The sequence below is a fragment of the Stomoxys calcitrans genome, chromosome 2 (assembly GCF_963082655.1).
Source record: "Stomoxys calcitrans chromosome 2, idStoCalc2.1, whole genome shotgun sequence".
NCBI lineage: Eukaryota > Metazoa > Arthropoda > Insecta > Diptera > Muscidae > Stomoxys > Stomoxys calcitrans.
Window position 1 is genome coordinate 130167250 of NC_081553.1, and position 19388 is coordinate 130186637.

The following is a 19388-nucleotide window of genomic DNA, read 5'->3' on the forward strand; positions in this document are numbered from 1 at the left end:
GGTTTCTAAAATTCGGCCCGGCCGAAATTAGCACGCTTTTACTTGTTTTATGCTTAACCTGCTGAGTTGTACAAAAAACGAGTTTTTTAATCCTTTGTATCTTTTTTAGGGGACTTCCGAAACCGTGGCGGATTGTTGTTCCCTCCATCATAATGTTCAGCATTATGACTGTGGCAAATCTAAGCTATTTAATTTTGGCCAATGGCTTTATAAAGACTTTTTGCAGAGAGCTGAGAGAGAATCTAAGTAAACCCGATGCCATCAGGTAGAGTACTGATATTCTTGTTTTAACCTTTAAACCTAATTTCTGTCTTTTACAGCTGTGGTGATGCTATGTCTGTACTGAGACCAATCATTCGACCACATGATTTCGCCCACCAAGTGTACTTAATGCTATTTAAGGCTTCATATATTTCGGCCATGGTCCTGTGGATTATAGCCCTGTTGATTATGATATTGCGTTTTGTATTGGCCATTGATTTTCAAATGGTCGATATAGAAACGAGTTTCGATCGCGAATTGCGGGAGAGTAAATACAAAGATCGTGATTTTGTGGAAGTTTTGCTCAGTTCGCCACAACATCAGAAACCACAACAGATTAACATTAAGGATGAGCGCAATCGATCCGAAGATGATTTCCAAAGTGCAAAATCGCACATTAGCGAAGTAGCCACTCCACTGCTGGATAGTGTGACAACAAATATGTCCCTGACTGGAGGTGAGAGAAGAACCTAAGGAGTGTTTGCGGGGGGAAATGGTGCGCTACCCGATCTACCCACCACCAATCTCAACTCGCTTCGTCTTGTACTCAAATGTTTAACACTGCGATATACACATTTCTCATAGAAATCTCAGGTATACCGAATCCTACTTAGCAAGGATGTTTCAATTCCATAAACCCGATTTTGTGTCCTTTCCACAAAACATTTCTAACAATTCCAATAATTCGGAAAAGGTATTTGAAAAAAAAAACATTTTGGCTCTACCAAGTGCATAGATTCCAATTATGAACATTCTTTCCGAAAAGTGCCTCGAAAGTTTTAAGAAAAAAGGAATTTTTTTAAACATTTCTAAAAAAGAATACTTTTAGTTTTTAACAAAATATTACTCGTACTTTATTGTTTGTGATTTTGGTTTTTTTTTCCATTGCGTTAGAATTAATTCAAATTTTTTACATGAATTTATACGATCGTGAGTTGGTATAAGTAAATTATCCTTTTTTTTATATAAATATTATATATGTATTAGTACATGTGTGAATGTGTAACCACTATGCCTAACTTTATTAATAAAAAAATAATAATATTTTTACCAGTAAACAAAAAAAAAAACAAAATGGATTTTTATAATGTTTGTATTTTTACTCTTTATTTTATCGGTTTTTATTGTGCTTACATGTCCCCGTTTACCGTTAAGATTGAATGTGGATAGCTTTTTTTAATTAAAAATTTAGACCAATTTCATGGTAACCGTTTTGGTCTCCAAATAGTTGTCCAAACCGTCCTTGCCCAATTCGCGACCCATGCCAGAGTGTTTGTAGCCACCGAAAGGTGTCTGTGGCAAAACGGCATCATAGCAATTGATCCATACGGAACCGGCATCCACATTGTTGGCAAAATGCATGGCCTTGTTGATGTCGTTGGTGACAACACCGGCGGCCAAGCCATATTTCACATTGTTGGCGCGGTCAATCATTTCCTCAATGCTGCTGAACTTAAAGATGGATTGCACGGGGCCAAAGATCTAGAAAGAAATAGAGAAATTTTGTTCAATAAGAGGAGAGTAGATTTTAATGTGAAGGGTACTTTAAAAATCTCAAATAAAAGCGAAATAAGTGTTTACGTATAAACGCTCCATTTTTCTCGTTTTGATGACAATAAGACAAAAACGAAATATTATGGCGATCGGTTAACGATAACTCGTGCCGACACGATGTCGAAAGTTGGATGCATTTGTTTCTAAGGAATCCTGTTAATTATTTTAAACCCCAATTACACTGCTCTTTAAATCCGTATTTAATGGTTCGATCATCTCTTTTCCCTTTATGAAATCAGCTGACGAAAGCGTTAAATCCGGATTTGATGAGCAGTGTTAACGGGGTTTAAGGTCCTAGAACGTATTTGGCAAACTAAGTAGATATTTGTCAAGAATTTATTTTAAAACACAAACTGTAACATACACTACAACATTGGCTGTTCGATTTTTATTTGTTCGAAACCCTCTTTAATTTGAGCCCAATTTCATCATTTCATTTTCCCATTCGCCCTGCAGAAACATGCATTAATTTCGAACTTTTTAGTACCTAACTAAACTCTGCCTTATCTCGAGCCTACGACCCAATACCTTCACTTCTGTCAAATTTCATGGTTCTAGCTTTAGCCGTTTGGGAAGGGGAGGGCTGAAGCCCTGGCTTTGTAGCTCATTTTAGTGATACTCATTCAACATCCTATGAAATTGGCATACGTGTTGCTGAAAGTCTACATAGACAACATCCCTGTTTACCTGCAGGTCATTATCTCATTCTTGAAACTCTCTCAAATCTATTTCTAACAACATTACTCCCTATATTATTTGACAATTGCGGGGATTGCAACTTCCCATGCGTGCAATATCATTGATTGCAACATCAATGGCTATATGATTTAAGCTTCCCATACACTGATGAGGTGGATATTTAGTTGTTGTCAGTAGAATATTTCCTGATAAAGGTAATTTTTCTTTTGAGACCATTCGCCTAAAATCAAGTTTCATATTATTTTCGTGTACAGACTCGAAAAAAGAATGATAGGAATTGAAGAAAAAAAGTAAAAAGGCGTTTGGATACCCACCACCTCTGGTATACATGTAAACCACCTTCCGTCAAAATCAGGTGAAAAATGCATACCTTATGCCCCGTAGCAGCTATATCGAAATAGGTTCCGATTTGGACCAAATACTAATAAGAACAGGAGGCCACCGTAGCGCAGAGGTTAGCATGTCCGCCTATGACGCTGAACGCCTGGGTTCGAATCCTGGCGAGACCATCAGAAATAAAATTTTCACCGGTGGTTTTCCCCTCCTAATGCTGGCGACATTTGTGAGGTACTATGCCATGTAAAACTTCTCTTCAAAGAGGTGTCGCACTGCGGCTCGCCGTCCGGACTCGGCTATAAAAAGGAGGCCCCTTATCATTGAGCTTAAACTTGAATCGGACTGCACTCATTGACATGTGAGAAGTTTGCCCCTGTTCCTTAGTGGAATGTTCATGGGCAAAATTTGCAATTTACTAATAAGATCAAGTCATTGTCCAGTTGTGTACAACAAAATATTGGTCTTTTTAGTAGCTATAACATATATATAAGGTCGGCCGGGCCGAATCTTATATACCCTCCGCCATGGATCGCATTTGTCGAGTTCTATGAGCGGTATCTCTTTTTAGGCAAACAAAGAATATTGAATAAGAACTGTTATCCGTCCGATTCGGACCATAAATGAATGCTGAACACTGCAGAAGTCACTGTGTAATATTTCAGTTTCGGATATGAATTGCGCCTTGTAGGGGCTCAAGAAACAACACATCGGGAGATCGGTTTATATGGGAGCTGTATCAAGCTATTGATCGATTCAGACGATATTAGACACGTATGTTGAAGAAAAGCCGTTTCTTCCCAATCGGATGAGAATTGCGCACTCTAGAGGCTCAGGAAGTCAAGATCCCAGATCGGTTTATATGGCAGCTATATCAGGTTATGTACCGATTTGCGCCATACTTAGCACAGTTATTGAAAGTCATAACAAAACACCTCATGCTAAATTTCGGATGATAATTGCGCGCTCTATTGGCTCACAGCTACCACGTTATGAACCGATTTGAATCATACTTAAAACAGTTGTTGGAAAGGATACCAAAACACTATGTGCAAAAATCGGACGAGATTTGCGCCCTCTAAAGGCTCAAGAAATCAAGATCCCTGATCGGTTTATATGGCAGCTACATCAGGTTATGAACCGATTTGAACCATACTAAGCGCAGTTGTTGGAATTGATATCAAAACACCACGTGCAAAATCGGTTTATATGGCAGCTATATCGGGTTATATGTGATTTGCACAGTTATTGGAAGTCATAACAAAACACCTCATGTTGTTCCCTAGGGACTCATGAAGTAAAATAAAGTGATCGGTTTAAATTGGAGCTGTATCGGGCTATAGACCGATTTAGACCATATTTGAGACGTATGATGAAGGTCATGGGAGAAGCCGTTGTACAAAATTTCAGCCAAATAATCCATGGATTCTGTAAAAAATTTCCACAAACAATTCACCTGTGTGTTTTACGCACCAAATGTCTACCTCAGGCACAAATTGAAGGGTCAAGATGCAAAATCGGGAGATCGGTTTATCTTGGAGCTATATCAGGTTGTAGACCGATTTGGACCATCCTTGCACATTCCGTGCAAAATTTTATCCAAATCGGATAGCAATTGCGGCTTCCATTGGCTCAAAAAGATAAATCGGGAGATCGGTTTATATGCGAGCTTTATCCGGTTATTGACCTATTTAAACCCTAATTGGCACAGTTATTGGAAGTCGAATCAAAACACTAAGTGTAAAATGTCAACCAAATTGGATAACAATTGAGCCTTCCAGGGGCTCAAGGAAGTCAAATCAGGAGATCGGTTTAAATGGGAGCTATATCCTAGACTGAACCGATATGGCCCATTTGCAATCCCCAATGACCGACATTAATAATAAGTATCTGTGCAAAATTTCAAGCTGATTCCCTAATTCGTTCGATCGCTATCGTGATTAAGACCGACCGACGGATAGACATACGGAAGGACGAACGGAAAAACGGGTATGACTAGAACGACTCAGAATGTTGAGACGATCAAGAATATATATCCTCCATGGGGTCCCAAATCAATACTTCGAGATGTTACAAATGGATTGACTAGATTAGAATACCCCCCATCCTATGGTGATGGTTATAAAAAGGGAGGGCAGGCGTTTCAAAAAAAAACTTTTTGGTTTTCTTTGGTACAATCTAATACTCACTTCTTCTTGAGCGATCTTCATGTTGTCTTGAACATCTGAGAATACAGTTGGTTCGATAAAGAAGCCGACATCGCCAATGCGATTGCCACCGCATTGCAATTTGGCACCTTGCTTCTTGCCACTTTCAATGAAGCCCAGGACCTTGGTCATCATCTCATCATCGATTTGAGGACCTTGCAAGACCGTCTCATCGAAGGGATTGCCAACCTTGCGGGCCTTGGCCTTGGCCACAGCCTTAGCCACAAATTGATCATAGATTTTCTCATGAACATAGGTACGGCTACCAGCGCAACAGCTTTGACCATGATTGGAGAACAATGCTTCGTGGGTAATATCTACAGCCAAATCAACTGAAAAGCAACCACAACAAAATTAAATAAGAATTCCATAATGCCACTCAAATTTCTTGGTTTAACATACTGTCGGCATCGTCGAACACCACCACTGGACTCTTGCCACCCAATTCCAAGGAGACACGTTTAAGATTGGTTTTGGCAGCAGCTTCCATAACAATGCGGCCAATTTCTACGGAGCCAGTGAAGGCCACTTTTTGGATTTCGGGATGTTCAGATATGGCAGCACCAGCTGTGGGACCATAGCCGGTAATCACATTGATGACACCAGCGGGGAAGCCAGCCTCTTTGGACAAGGCGGCCATGTGTAGAGCAGTCAAGGGAGTTTGTTCGGCAGGTTTCATAATAATGGTGCAGCCCACAGCCAAAGCAGGACCCCATTTCCAGGCCAACATGAGCAAGGGGTAGTTCCAGGGGATGATTTGTCCTACAACACCAATTGGTTCTTTGCGTGTCATGGAGATGAAACCACCAGCAGGGATGGTATCACCAAAGAATTTATCGGTCCAGCCGGCATAATATTTCAAGGTCATGATGGAAATTTCCACATCGAACAAAGCCTCAGCATAGGGCTTGCCATTGTCGCGAGTCTCAAGGCTAGCCAAGAAATGTTTGTCGCGAGCCATCAGATCGCAAAGCCTAACCAAAAAGAAAGAAAAAAAAACCAACGGATTACAATGTTGTAAACTAAAACTTAGTGCAGATCTTACTTAAACATCAATTCGGTACGCTGCAAAGGACTCAGGGCACGCCATGCCGAACTTCTATGGAATGCTTTCTTGGCAGCAGCTACAGCCAAATCTACATCAGCCTATAACCAAAAGAAATGAGAAGTTATAAATTTGAAGTTTTTGTATAACCACCAATTTCTATTACCTTATCACCCTCAGCAACTTCGACAATAACTTTGCCTGTTGCAGGATTGACGGTAGGGAATTTTTTACCCGATTTAGCATCGACAAACTCGTTGTTAATGAATAGCTGCAAGAAAGAATATGACAACATTGGTTTCATAATTATGTAATAATATGGGATTCGTAATAATACAAAAGTTCTGGTAGGTCTGATTGGGATGTAGAAATATGAAAATGGCACGCTATACATTTTTATGCATTCGGCGTTATCTTATACTTTTGCTTTTAAATCGTCCGTTTTAGTCGAGTCATTCACTTTAGATTTGTTCAGCCAATATGAAAATTGAGATAAGAAGATTTTATTTAATGCAAAAAAGAAAGAAAAATGAATTTTTGCCGATATTATATTTTATAGCCCCACCAAAAAATGTTTGCCCTCCCCACCGAATTTCAAAATCAAATTTTTATACCCACCACCGTAGGATAGGGGGCATATTCATTTAGTCATTCCGTTTGCAACACATCGAAATATCAATTTCCGACCCTAAAAAGTATATATATTTCGGATCGTCGTAAAATTCTAAGAAGATTTAACGATGTCCATGTGTCTGTCCGTCCGTCAATTGTAATCACTCTAGAGCCTTCAAAAATTGAGATATTGAGCCGAAATTTGGAACAGATTGGTTTTTTAATGCACGCTGGTTAATTTCTTGAACGGGCCAAATCGGACCATATTTGGATACAGCTGCTATATAGACCGGTTTTTCCGATAAAGGGTCTAATGCCCATAAAAACTTTATATTTCATCCGATTTTGCTGAAATTGGAAACAGTGAGTAGTTAAGGCTTCCCGACAACTGACCCAAATATGATTTATATCGGACTATATTTAGGTAAAGGTACCATATAGACGGATCTGCCGATAAAGGGTCTGACGACCATAAAAGCTTTATTTATTACCCGATTTCGCTGAAATTTGCAACAGTGAGTTATTTCCCGAAATCTGACGTAAATATGGTTCAGATCGGACTATATTCAGATATAGCTGCTATATAGACCGATCTGCCGATAAAGGGTCTGATGCACATAAAAGCTGTATTTATTACCCGATTTCGTTGAAATTTTAAACAGTGGGTAGTTTTAGGTCTCCCAATGTCCGTCCCAAATATGGTTTGTATCGGACAATAGTTAGATATAGCTTCTATACAGAGAAATCTGCCGATAAAGGGTTTGAAGCCCATAAAAGCATTTTTTTTTATCCGATTCCGCTGAAATTTTAAGTAAAAAATTCAATAGTGACTTATATTTATTAGACCACTCAATGTCCGTGCCGAATTTGGGTGCATAGGTTATCCAATTTTCACCAGATTGTGGCGAAAGGGGGTTTACATATACACCCGAGGTGGTGGGTATCCAAAGTTCGGCCCGGCCGAACTTAATCTCTTTTTTTGCCCACCACCGAAGTATGGAGGTATATTAATTTTGTCATTCCGTTTGCAACACATCGAAATGTCCATTTCCGATCCTATAAAGTACATATATTCTTGAACAGCGTAAAAATCTAAGACGATTTAGACATGTCCGTCCGTTTGTCTGTTGAAATCACGCTACAGTCTTTTTAAATAGTGATATTGAGCTGAAACTTTGCACAGATCTTTTTTGTCCATAAGCAGGTTAAGTTCGAAGATGGGTTATATCGGACTATATCTTGATGTAGCCCCCATGTAGACCGATCGGCCGATTTAGGGTCTTAGGCCCATAAAAGCCACATTTATTATCCGATTTTGCTGAAATTTGGGACAGTGAGTTGTGTTAGGTCCTTCCACATCTATCGTTAATTTGGCTCAAATCGGTCTAGATTTGGATATAGCTGCCATATAGACCGATCCTCCGATTTAGGGTCTTAGGCCCATAAAAGCCACATTTATTATCCGATTTTGCTGAAATTTGAGACATGGAGTTGTGTTAGGCATTATTCGACATTGTTCGTCAATTTGGCCCAAATCGGATCAGATTTGGATATAGCTGCCATATAGACCGATCTCTCGATTTAAGGTTTTGGGTCCATAAAAGGTGCATTTATTCTCCTATTTCGCCGAGATTTGGAACAGTGCGTTGTGTTAGGCTTTTCGAGCCATATCCGTCCTTCGGTCTGTCGAAAGCACGCTAACTTTCGAAGGAGTAAAGCTTGCAACTTGAAAATTTTTGAAATGGTTGCAGGAACCGACACATCGGTGGTGACATTTGGTCATAAAGTCAGAGCTAAATTTTACACTGAATGCCAACACAATGCAAATATCTTTTGGAAGTTGTATTAATGGCTTCCAACGCTAGACAACGGCTCTGGCTGCTCCGTGTGCCCAAATTCATAAAATACTCAAGAATAGAGCTGCCTTAGAAGAATTCCAGCTCGAGTCAGGAAAAAGGTATCGTAGTGAAATTTGGATTATCGTAAAGTAGACGACGAAATCAGTTACAACAATTTTTCCCGTCATGTTTTGGGGGAAATTGCTTGTCAGAAGTCGGCAATTTTTTATATCCCAAAAATCAAACGAAAAAATTTCTCAAAATTCTTAGGAGTGAGATTTCTGGAATTCATTTAAATGTCTCTGCATTTGATGGTTTCTATAAAAAAAAAACTTATTTATTTTGACAGCAGTTTATATTTATGCAAAAATAATTATGTAAATCCATTTTCAAAAATATTTTAAATTCAAAAAATTTGCTACGTCAATATAAATTCTCTAAATTATTAATATACTACCATATGCTCTATCGCTTCACTGTCCCGATGGTACTCCTGATATCAAGGTGGAATTGTATCGCAATTTGAATTGTTTGAACCTTACCGTAGAGAACATTTTGAAAGTTTTAGTGCCTAAATGTACGAATTAAAAAAAAAACCTCTAGTCGGTCGGTAAATACTTTCAAGGTGTAACTGTATCGCAATTTTGATATCTTTAGCTCAATCCGTAAATAAAGTACATTTTGTACGTTTTGGTAATTTCAGTTAAATCGGTGCAAAATTTCAATTAAATCGGATGACAATTGCGCCCTCTAGGGGCTCAAGAAGTCAAGACCCAAGATCGGTTTATATGGCAGCTATATCAAAACATGGACCGATTTGGCCCATTTACAATCCCAACCGATCTACACTAATTAAAAGTATTTGCGTAAAATTTCAAGCGCCTAGCTTTACTCCTTTGAAAGTTAGCGTGCTTTTGACAGACAGACGGACGGACGGACATGGCTAGATCGACTTGAAATGACATGACGATCAAGAATATGTATACTTTATGTGGTCTCAGACGCATATTTCGAGGTGTTACAAACAGAATGACGAAATTATTATACCCCCATCTTATGGTGGAGGGAATAAAAACAAAAAAACCCTGACGGCGTTGCTCCAAGTGATAATACCAGTGATAAGACGATAATAATCGACAACAAATTAGGGGCCTGCTATTTTAAAAAAAATTTGATTGTTGTTGCATGCTATAAAGATAAACGACTTGCATGTATATCCGAATTTCGTTGATTTAATGAAGCTGGACATTGAAACAAATAATTCTGTTTAGACTAAACAAATATACAGTCTAACGGTTAGTAGTGTAAGTATTTGCTTATAAGGCCTTATCAGATTAAGCCACAGTTGTTAACAATGAAAAATTACGCAATTACAGTAATGAAATACAAATGCATGCATTTGATCGGTAGCTATTGCCGTGTAATTTTTTGGCACTTAAAAGCATTGAAACATTAAACAACGAATAATGCGTGATTTTTTTTATCATTTCAAATTTAATATTTACTTTTGAACATATTTATCGTGCTTTTATACAAATGCTTATGACTGTATCCACAACAAACCTGTATGTGGGATGTGGTTGAAACGTACAACAACAATTTTTTTTAGCACATATATCTTAAATGATATCAAATTCCAGTTCGCAATACAGACTCAAATATGTAACTCAACTTCAATGCAATTGCTGGCATATTTTAATCGAGTGGCGGAATATTTATTTGCTGTATGTTTTATGCTATCGATACACATTGTGCTATTAACACTTTCCATTTCAATTATAGTTTGATCTGCCCCACTATTTATTACCAATGAGATAATTCCTAGCAGCAACGATCTGACATCTGAATTTATTGAAATTCATTGAAAGAGGAGGATTTTTATATTTGTATACCCTCCATCATAGGATAGGGGTATACTAATTTAGTCATTTTGTTTGTAACACTTCGAAATATGCTTCTGGGACCCCATAAAGTATATATATTCTTCATCGTCATGTGATTCTAAGTTGATCTAGCCATGTCCGTCCGTCCGTGCGTCTGTCTGTCGAAAGCACGCTGACTTTCGAAGGGGTAAAGCTAGCCACTTGAAATTTTGCACAAATACTTTTTATTTGTGTAGGTCGGTTGGGATTGTAAATGGGCCAAATCGGTCCATGTTTTGATATATCTGCCATATTAACCGATCTTGGGTCTTAACTTCTTAAGCCTACAGAGGGCGCAATTCTTATCCGATTTGGTTGAAATTTCGCATGAGGTGTTTTGTTATGACTACCAATTACTGTGTTAAGTATGGCGAAAATCGGTATATAACCAGATATAGCAGCCAAAGAAAACGATCTGCGATCTTGACTTCTTGAGCCTCTAGAGGGCGCAATTCTCATCCTATTTGGCTGAAATTTTGCATGAGGTCTTTTGTTATGACTTCTAACAATTGTGTCAAATATGGTTCAAATCGATTGATAACCTGATGACCTTCAACATACTTGTCGAATATGGTCCGAATTGGTCTATAGCCTGATACAGCTCCCATATAAACCGATCTCTCTATTTTACTTCTTGAGCCCCTAAAGGTCGCAATTCTTACTCGAATTGGTTGAAATTTTACACAAGACTTTTACCATGATCTCCAACATTCAATTCAATTATGGTCCGAACTACTGACTATAACAACTTGTGACTGTTCACATCCGCGAAATCAGACAAGTTCTCAAAGAAATGAGAAACTAAAGTGAAACTCCTTTTGACCCAATATTACCCAAATAAACTTTTTAAAAAAATTTTTTGTAATACGAAAAATGTGCTAATTTTTGGTTGTTTGTAAGAGCAATCTGAATTTACGTTGGGAGGCCACCGTAGCGCAGAGGTCGCTGAACGCCTGGGTTCGAGTCACAATAATTTTCAGCGGTGGTTTTCTCCTCCTAATGCTGGCAACATTTGTGAAGTACTATGCCACCGGCACACAGTTCGGACTCGGATATAAAAAAGAGGCCCCTTATCATTGAGCTTAAATTTGAATCGGACTGCTCGGACGGACTGTGAGAAGTTTGCCACTGTTCCTTAGTGGATGTAACCACGATTATGGTCGATTCCTGCAAGACTTCGACCTCTTAAACTGGTTATAATTGCGACCACAACCGCTAATTCTTTATTGGGCGGTTATCAATTCGATCTGCCGGTTCGATTGCAAGCCTTGGAGAGGAACGGAGCACCATCTAAAATTATTTTCGCTTAATAAAAGAGCATCAGGAATAGAATGTAATGCCATATTGAACGAGATTACATTTTGAATAAGAAAACAGTTGGTCATTTGAAACTCGTGGCCGATTGTTATGCTCCACGGAAAGCATAACAAATGAATGGGAAGCTGAAAAAGGAATGGTACACAAAATGGGTTTAACTTGGATGAATTAACATGAAAAATACATTTGAAGACGACTCTTTGAATTTAAAGGGTAGCTGATACGAAGTTTTACCAAGTTCGCACTGATATATCTGTAAAACTGAAAATGATAGATTAATTATATTTTTTCGTAAGCACCTCATATGTTGTTTACAAGCTACCAACAACATTTGTTTCTAAGTTTATTTCACGGTCAGCTTTTGTTGGCCGACTAAAACACTTCAGAGTAAACAAAATGTTAGTTTATTGCATCAAAACACGCACCATAGCATCATAATCGCTATAATGATACTGGTGCTCAAAAAAAAAAAAAAAAAAATAAATAAATAAATAAAAACTTCAACAACACCTGAAATAGTTCGGAGAGTAAAAGCTCGAATTCAACGAAATTCACGATCTTATACCAAAGCAAAAAAAGCAAAGGAGTTCCTGTGCTTGCATGAAGGTGGTGAATTCCAGCCAAGGAAAATTTCAAGTAATGGTGTGGGCATCTGTGACCACCGATGGCCGCTCTCCAATCGTTTTCATAGAGCCGTCAAAGTAAATTCGTTTTATTGACGAGAAACATTTTGGAAGCTCTGCCGTGCCCACGCAAACATTTCGGTTGTAGACCGTGAACGTACCAACAAGATTCGGTAGCGCAACATAAAGCACCTGTAAACCAAGAATGGCTAAAAATCACGCTCCGCACTTCGTTTCATCCACACAGTGGCTGTTCAAATCGCCAGATGCCAGTCCGATGGACTTATCTATTTGGGCCATTTCAGAAAGCGCTGCAATGACCGCCTCAGAGTAATAGTAAAGGCAAAAGGTGGTCATATCGAGCAAAAGCGAATGGATTTCCTTGTCCTTGCACACCGTTTATAGTTTGATAATTAAGCGACTAACTTTATAAAGTTTCTCATAAGACAAAGACAAACGACATCTACTTAATTTGCTTTTCAAATTCTTTCCTTTTTTTTGTGAATTTGATTACGCAAGGAAGTTTGTATTAAACAGCAATTTTAATCAAATTAAGTTTAAATTTTTAATTGGGCCTTATGGTTGTTTAACAAAAATACCGGAATATAGAACAAATAGACACGAGAACATTTAATGAACGACAAATTTGGTCTAGCATTCTTTATGGATGGGAAAAAATTTGCCCTGTTATTTATTTACATTTATTTTATGAATTTTCAATTGTTAGGAATGCTGAATTGGGAAACAAAAGATATGCATCACTTTTATATTTGATTGTTAACAACATGCGAAGCAAATCGAAATTTGGTTATAGCAGTTTTAGGATTTGTACACTTTTTAACTTAAACTATAGTCCCACATTTATTACCCAACTTAATATCAAGTGCTCTCAACGAATTTCAAGATAACAATATAATTAATATAATGTTAACTTGTCGAAAAGTGTGACATTCCATCTGGTAAGCTAAAATCCAGAGACCTGTTTAATTTTTTGTGATAGGCAGTATCGCAGAACACAAAAACAAACAATACCTCTTATCAGTTAAGTTGTTAAGTCATATTTGAATAAAATTTCATATTAAAAATTGGCATTTGCATATAAATGAAAAAGAAAAGAACAAATAATATTTAAATAATTATAGCAACACAACCTGGAAAAGAGCGAATAAAATAACAACAAATAAAAGCATGCTAAGTTCGGCCGGGACAAATGGTGGGTGGTGGGTTACCCACCATAGAAAATCAAAAAAAAAAAATTTGTTGAAGGGCATTATTTTGTTCTACATACCACACTTCTGTCAAACCAACAAAAATTAAATCATCCAGGAACCGAAGAAGGATGATCGAGATACCGGTTTACTTGGGAGCTATATCAGGTTATAGACTGATTCGGACCGTATTTGGCACAGTTGTTAGAAGTCGTGGTAAAACACCGCATACAAAATTTCATCCAAATCGGACATATATTGCGGCTTGTAAGGGCTCAAGAAGTCAAATAGGGAGATCGGCATACATGGGAGCTATATCAGGTTCTTGACCGATTTGGACAGTACTTGGCATAACTGTTGGAAGTCATAACAGAACATTACAAGCAAACTTTTAGCCAAATCGGATAAAAATTGCGGTTTCCAGGGGCTCAAGTAGTCTAATCGGGAGATCGGTTTATATAGGAGCTATATCAGGTTATAAGCCAATTTGGACCGTATTTGGCAAAAGTATTTGAAGTCATAAGAAAACACTAATTGCAAACTTTTACCCAAATCGTACAAAAATTGCTGCTTGCAAGGGCTCAAGAAGTCATAACGGGAGATCGATTTATATGGGAGCTAAATCAGGTAATAAAGCTATTCGAACCGTTCTTAGAACAGTTGTTGGAAGTCCTTACAGAACACTACATGCAAAATTTCAACCAAATCGGACAAAAATTGAGGCTTGTAAGGGCTCAAGAAGTCTAATCTGGAGATCGGTTTATATAGGAGCTTTATCTAAATCTGAACCGATATGGCCCATTTGTAACCCTGCATCAATACAAAGTATATGTGCAAAATTTCAAGCGGCTAGCTTTACGCGTTCAATCGCTATCGTGATATCGACAGACGGACGGACGGACATGGCTAGATCGACTCAGACATCAAGACGATCAAGAATATATATATATACTTTATGGGGTCTTAGACAAATTTTTCGAGGTGTTTGTTTTCTTTCTTCATAGTCTACCGTTATTTAAAGAAGGTGAAAAAACACAAAAATTATTTTTTAAAAATATAGAAAAAAAAATCGGAATATTTTTTTCTTAATTATTTAAATTTTTTTGCTATTATTGTTTATTTTTCAACGTGCGCAGCCACGGAAGGCACCGTGGCGCAGAGGTTTGCATGTCCGCCTATGACGCCGAACGCCTGGCTTCAAATCTCGGCGTGAATATCAGAAAAATGTTCAGCGGTGGTTACTAATGCTGGCTACATTTGTGAGGTATCCTGCCACGTTAAAACTTCTCTACCAAGTGGTGTCGCTATGCGGCGCGCCGTTCGGTCTCGGCATAAAAGAGGAGGCCCCTTATCATTGAACTTAGACTTTAATCGGACTGCACTATTTGAAAAAATATCTCCTGTTCCTTAGTGAAATGTTCATAGGAAATTTAGTATTTAGTAGACTATGAAAAAAAGCAAACAAATAAAAGAAAGATAACTTCAGGCGGCCCGATTATTGGGAACTCACCACCATGGATTCCGCTTAAAATTTGTCTTTATTAACTTGGTTCGTATTTGAATTATTTTACAACAATCAAATCGAGAATTGGTTGAGGCTGTTTTGGTCTCAAATAGTCATATCGGGGAATTGTATTTAAAGGGCCTATAATAGTACATAGACAGATTCGGATCACACTTGGCACGGACGTTGGAAGTCATAGCAAAAGTCTTTGTGTCAAATTTCAACGAAATCAGGCGAAAATTTGAGGCTGGTAGGAGCTCGATAATTAACGTCCGGGGACCAGTTTGTATGGGGGCTATATCAGTATGTAGGCCGGTTCAGATCATACTTGGCATAGATGTTGGAAGTCATAGCAAAAGTCTTTGTGCCAAATTAGATGACAATTGAGGCTTCTAGGGTTCAAAAATTCATATCTGGAAATCGGTTTATAAGGGTTATAATCGCTTTATTGGCCTATTCGGATCATACTCGTCAATGATGTTGGAAGTCATAGCAGAAGTCTTTGTGTCAAATTTCAGTCTAATCAGGTGAAAATTGAGGCATCTAGGAGCTTAAGAAGTAAAATCCGGGGATCGGTTTATATGGGGGCTATACCAGTTTATTGACCGATTCAGATCATACTCGGCACTAATGTGCCGAAAGTCTTTGCGATGAATTTCAGGCTAATCGGATGAAAACTGAGGTTTCTAGAGGTTCAAGATGTCAAATTAGGAGATCGGTTTGTATGGGGGCTTTATCAGTTTATAGACCGATTACGAGCACTGATATTGAAGTTAGAAGAAAAGTCCTTATGCCAAATTTCAGCCAAATCAGATGAAAACTGAAGCTTCTTTGTATGGGTGCTATATGAGCTTATAGACCAATTCAGATCATACTCGGCGCTGATATTGGAAGTGAGAACCCAAGTCCTTGTGACAAATTTCAGCTAAATCGGATAAAACTGAAGTATCTAGGGGCTCAAGAAGTCAAAACTGGGAATCGGTTTATATACAACGACGTACATCGATAAGTATCTGTGCAAAATTTCAAGCGGATACATCTATTCGTTCGAACGATTTCAACAGACACAAGAACGGACCGACGGGCAGACGGATGGACATTGCTATTTCGACTCAGAATGTCAAGACGATCAATAATATATATACTTTATAGGGTCTTAGGTCAATATTTCGGGATGTTACAAACGAAATGACCACCATCCTATGATGGTGGGTATAAAAAATTGCCTATATGGATACATTGAAACAATATGTCAGCTAGCTTGTACAATCACACCATTAATAGGTTGATATTTAAACGACTAACCTTATAAAGTTTCCCATAAGACAAAATCAATCGACATCTGTTTGATTTGCTTTTCAAATTCTTTCTTTTTATTATTGTGAATTTGATTATGCAAAGAAATTTGTGTTAAACAGCTATTATAATCGATTAAAGTTGGAATTTTTAATTGAGCAGAATAGGCTTTATGGTCGTTTAACAAAAACACCGGAATATAGACCAAATAGACTAGGCCTTATGGCTGTTTAACAAAAACACCGGAATATAGACCAATTAGATGAACGACAAAATTGGTTGAGTAGATTTAAGGTTTAATGCCAAACAATCTACTCAAAATACGAAACATCATTCTTTATAAATTTTAAATGGTGAGAAATGCTAACAAATTGTGATCAAAATTTCAAAATACCAAATTCAAATAAAATACGAATTTCGGTTTACAGTTAAGTGGGGGTTTCTGTGGCAATAGCTGCGAAAAACTCGGAATAACTGCTAAAAACTAACAAAATATCACAATTTTAATAAACATAAACATGAAATTACATTCATATTACACAATAGGATTAATTGCTCACAAGTGCTCCTTTTAAGCCTTTAGCGTAAAGAAGGCTTTTATATATTTCACATGTTTTTAGCTTATACGTTTTTATACCCACCACCGAAATATACATTTCCGATCCTATAAAGTATATATATTCTTGATCAGGGTAAAAACCTAAGACGATCTAGCCATGTCCGTCCGTCTGTCTGTTGAAATCACGCTACTGTTTAAAAAAAAAAAAGATATTGAGCTGAAACTTTGCACAGACTCTTTTCTTGTCCATAAGCAGGTTTAGTTCGAAGATGGGCTATATCGGACTATATCTTGATATAGCCCCCATATAGACCGATCCGAAGGTTTAGGGTCTTAGGTCCATAAAAACCACATTTATTATCCGATTTTGCTGAAATTTGGAACAGTGAGATATGTTAGGCCCTTCGATATTGTCCCAGATCAGTCCAGATTTGGATATAGCTGCCATATAGACCGATCTCTCGATTTAAGGGGTTTCGACCATAAAAGGCGCATTTATTGTCCGATTTTGCCAAAATTTGGGACAGTGAGTTGTGTTAGGCGCTTCGAAATCCTTCATCAATTTGGCCCATATCAGTCCAGATTTGGATATAGCTGTCATATAGACCGATCTTTCTATTTAAGGCTTTGGGACCATAAAAGGCGCATTTATTGTCCGATGTCGCCGAAATTTGGGACTGTGACTTGAGTTGAGCCCCTCGACATACTTCTGCAATATGGTACTGATCGGTCTAGATTTGGATATAGCTGCCATATAGACGGATCTCTCGATTTAAGGTCTTGAGCCCATAAAAGGCGCATTTATTGTCCGATGTCGCCGAAATTTGGAACTGTGACTTGAGTTGAGCCCCTCGACATACTTCTGTAATATGGCACTGATCGGTTCAGATTTGGATATAGGTGCCATATAGACGGATCTCTCGATCTAATGTCTTGAACCCATAGAAGGCGCATTTATTGTCCGATGTCGCCGAAATTAGGGACAAAGAGTTGTATTAGGACCTTCGACATTTTTCTTCAATTTGGCCCAGATCGGTTCGGATTTAAATATAGCTGCCATATATATCAATCTCTCTATTTAAGGGTTTGGGCTCATAAAAGGCGCATTTATTGTCCGATATCGCCGAAATTTGGGACAGTTAGTAGTGTTAGGCTCTTCGACATTTTTCTGTAACTTGTAACTTTCTGTAAATCGGTTCAGATTTAGATATAGCTGCCATATAGACCGATATTTCGATTTAAAGTCTTGGCTCCATAAAAGGGGCATTTATAATCCGATTTCACTGAAATTTAACACAGTGACTTATGTTAGGCTTTTCGACATCCGTGTCGTGTATGGTTCAGATCGGTTTATTTTTAGATATAGCTAAAAACAAATAAAAGCGTGCTAAGTTCGGCCGGGCCGAATCTTAAATACCCTCCACCATGGATCGCATTTGTCGAGTTCTTTTCCCGGCATCTCTTTTAAAGCAAAACAGGATATAAGAAAAGATTTGCTCTGCTATTAGAGCGATATCAAGATATGGTCCGGTTTGGACCACAATTAAATTATATGTGTAAAATTTCAGCCAATTCGAATAAGAATTGCGCCCTTTGGGGGCTCAAGAAGTAAAATAGAGAGATCGATTTATATGAGAGCTGTATCGGGCTATAGACCGATTCAGACCATAAATCCGTCGTACAAAATTTTAGGCAAATCGGATAATAATTGCGAGCTCTAGAGGCTCAAGAAGTCAAGATCCCAGATCGGTTTATCTGGCAGCTATATCAGGTTATGAACCGATTTGAACCATACTTGGCACAGTTGTTGGATATCATAACAAAATACGTCGTGCAAAATTTCATTCCAATCGGATAAGAATTGCGCCCTCTGGAGGCTCAAGAAGTCAAGACCCAAGATCGGTTTATATGACAGCTATATCAGGTTATAGACCGATTTGAACCATTCTTGACACAGTTGTTGGATATCATGACAAAACACGTCGTGCGAAATTTCATTCCAATCGGATAAGAATTGCGCACTATAGAGGCTCTAGAAGTCAAGACCCAAGATCGGTTTATATGGCAGCTATATCAGGTTATGAACCGATTTGAGCCATAGTTGGCATAGTTGTTGGATATTATAACAAAACACGTCGTGCAAAATTTCATTCCAATCAGACAACAATTGCACACTCTAGAGGCTCAAGAAGTCAAGACCCAAGATCGGTTTATATGGCAGCTATATCAGGTTATGAACCGATTTGAATCATACTTGGCACAGTTGTTGGATATCATAACAAAACACGTCGTGCCAAAATTCATTCAAATCAGATAAGAATTGCGCACTCTAGAGGCTTAAGAAGTCAAGACCCAAGATCGGTTTATATGACAGCGGTTTATATGACCGATATGGCCCATTTATAATACC

At 38.1% G+C, this 19388-nt stretch overlaps 2 protein-coding genes across 14 annotated transcripts in view; one reads left to right on the forward strand and one right to left on the reverse strand.

The window, feature by feature from the left end:
- The window catches only part of LOC106085913 (uncharacterized), an 81006-nt gene extending 79786 nt beyond the window's left edge, over positions 1–1220 (forward strand). For 7 of the 13 annotated variants that reach the window (XM_013250390.2, XM_013250389.2, XM_013250392.2 and 4 more), the window contains exons 6-7: positions 110–265; positions 321–1217. In XM_013250390.2, coding sequence (XP_013105844.1) covers positions 110–265; positions 321–735 — 571 coding nt within the window. In that variant the 3' untranslated portion in view covers positions 736–1217. Of the gene's footprint in view, positions 1–109; positions 266–320 lie in introns of all 13 variants that reach the window. The other 6 variants (XM_013250394.2, XM_013250399.2, XM_013250397.2 and 3 more) reach the window with 3 other exon arrangements.
- Positions 1221–1340: 120 nt separating this feature from the next.
- LOC106085912 (aldehyde dehydrogenase X, mitochondrial) overlaps positions 1341–19388 on the reverse strand; it is a 38895-nt gene continuing 20847 nt past the window's right edge. The window contains exons 2-6 of the mRNA XM_013250388.2: positions 6266–6370; positions 6100–6200; positions 5457–6028; positions 5037–5386; positions 1341–1743 (exon numbers count right to left, since the gene is read on the reverse strand). Of these exons, the coding sequence (XP_013105842.1) occupies positions 1450–1743; positions 5037–5386; positions 5457–6028; positions 6100–6200; positions 6266–6370 (1422 nt within the window). The 3' untranslated portion in view covers positions 1341–1449. The remainder of the gene's footprint in view (positions 1744–5036; positions 5387–5456; positions 6029–6099; positions 6201–6265; positions 6371–19388) is intronic.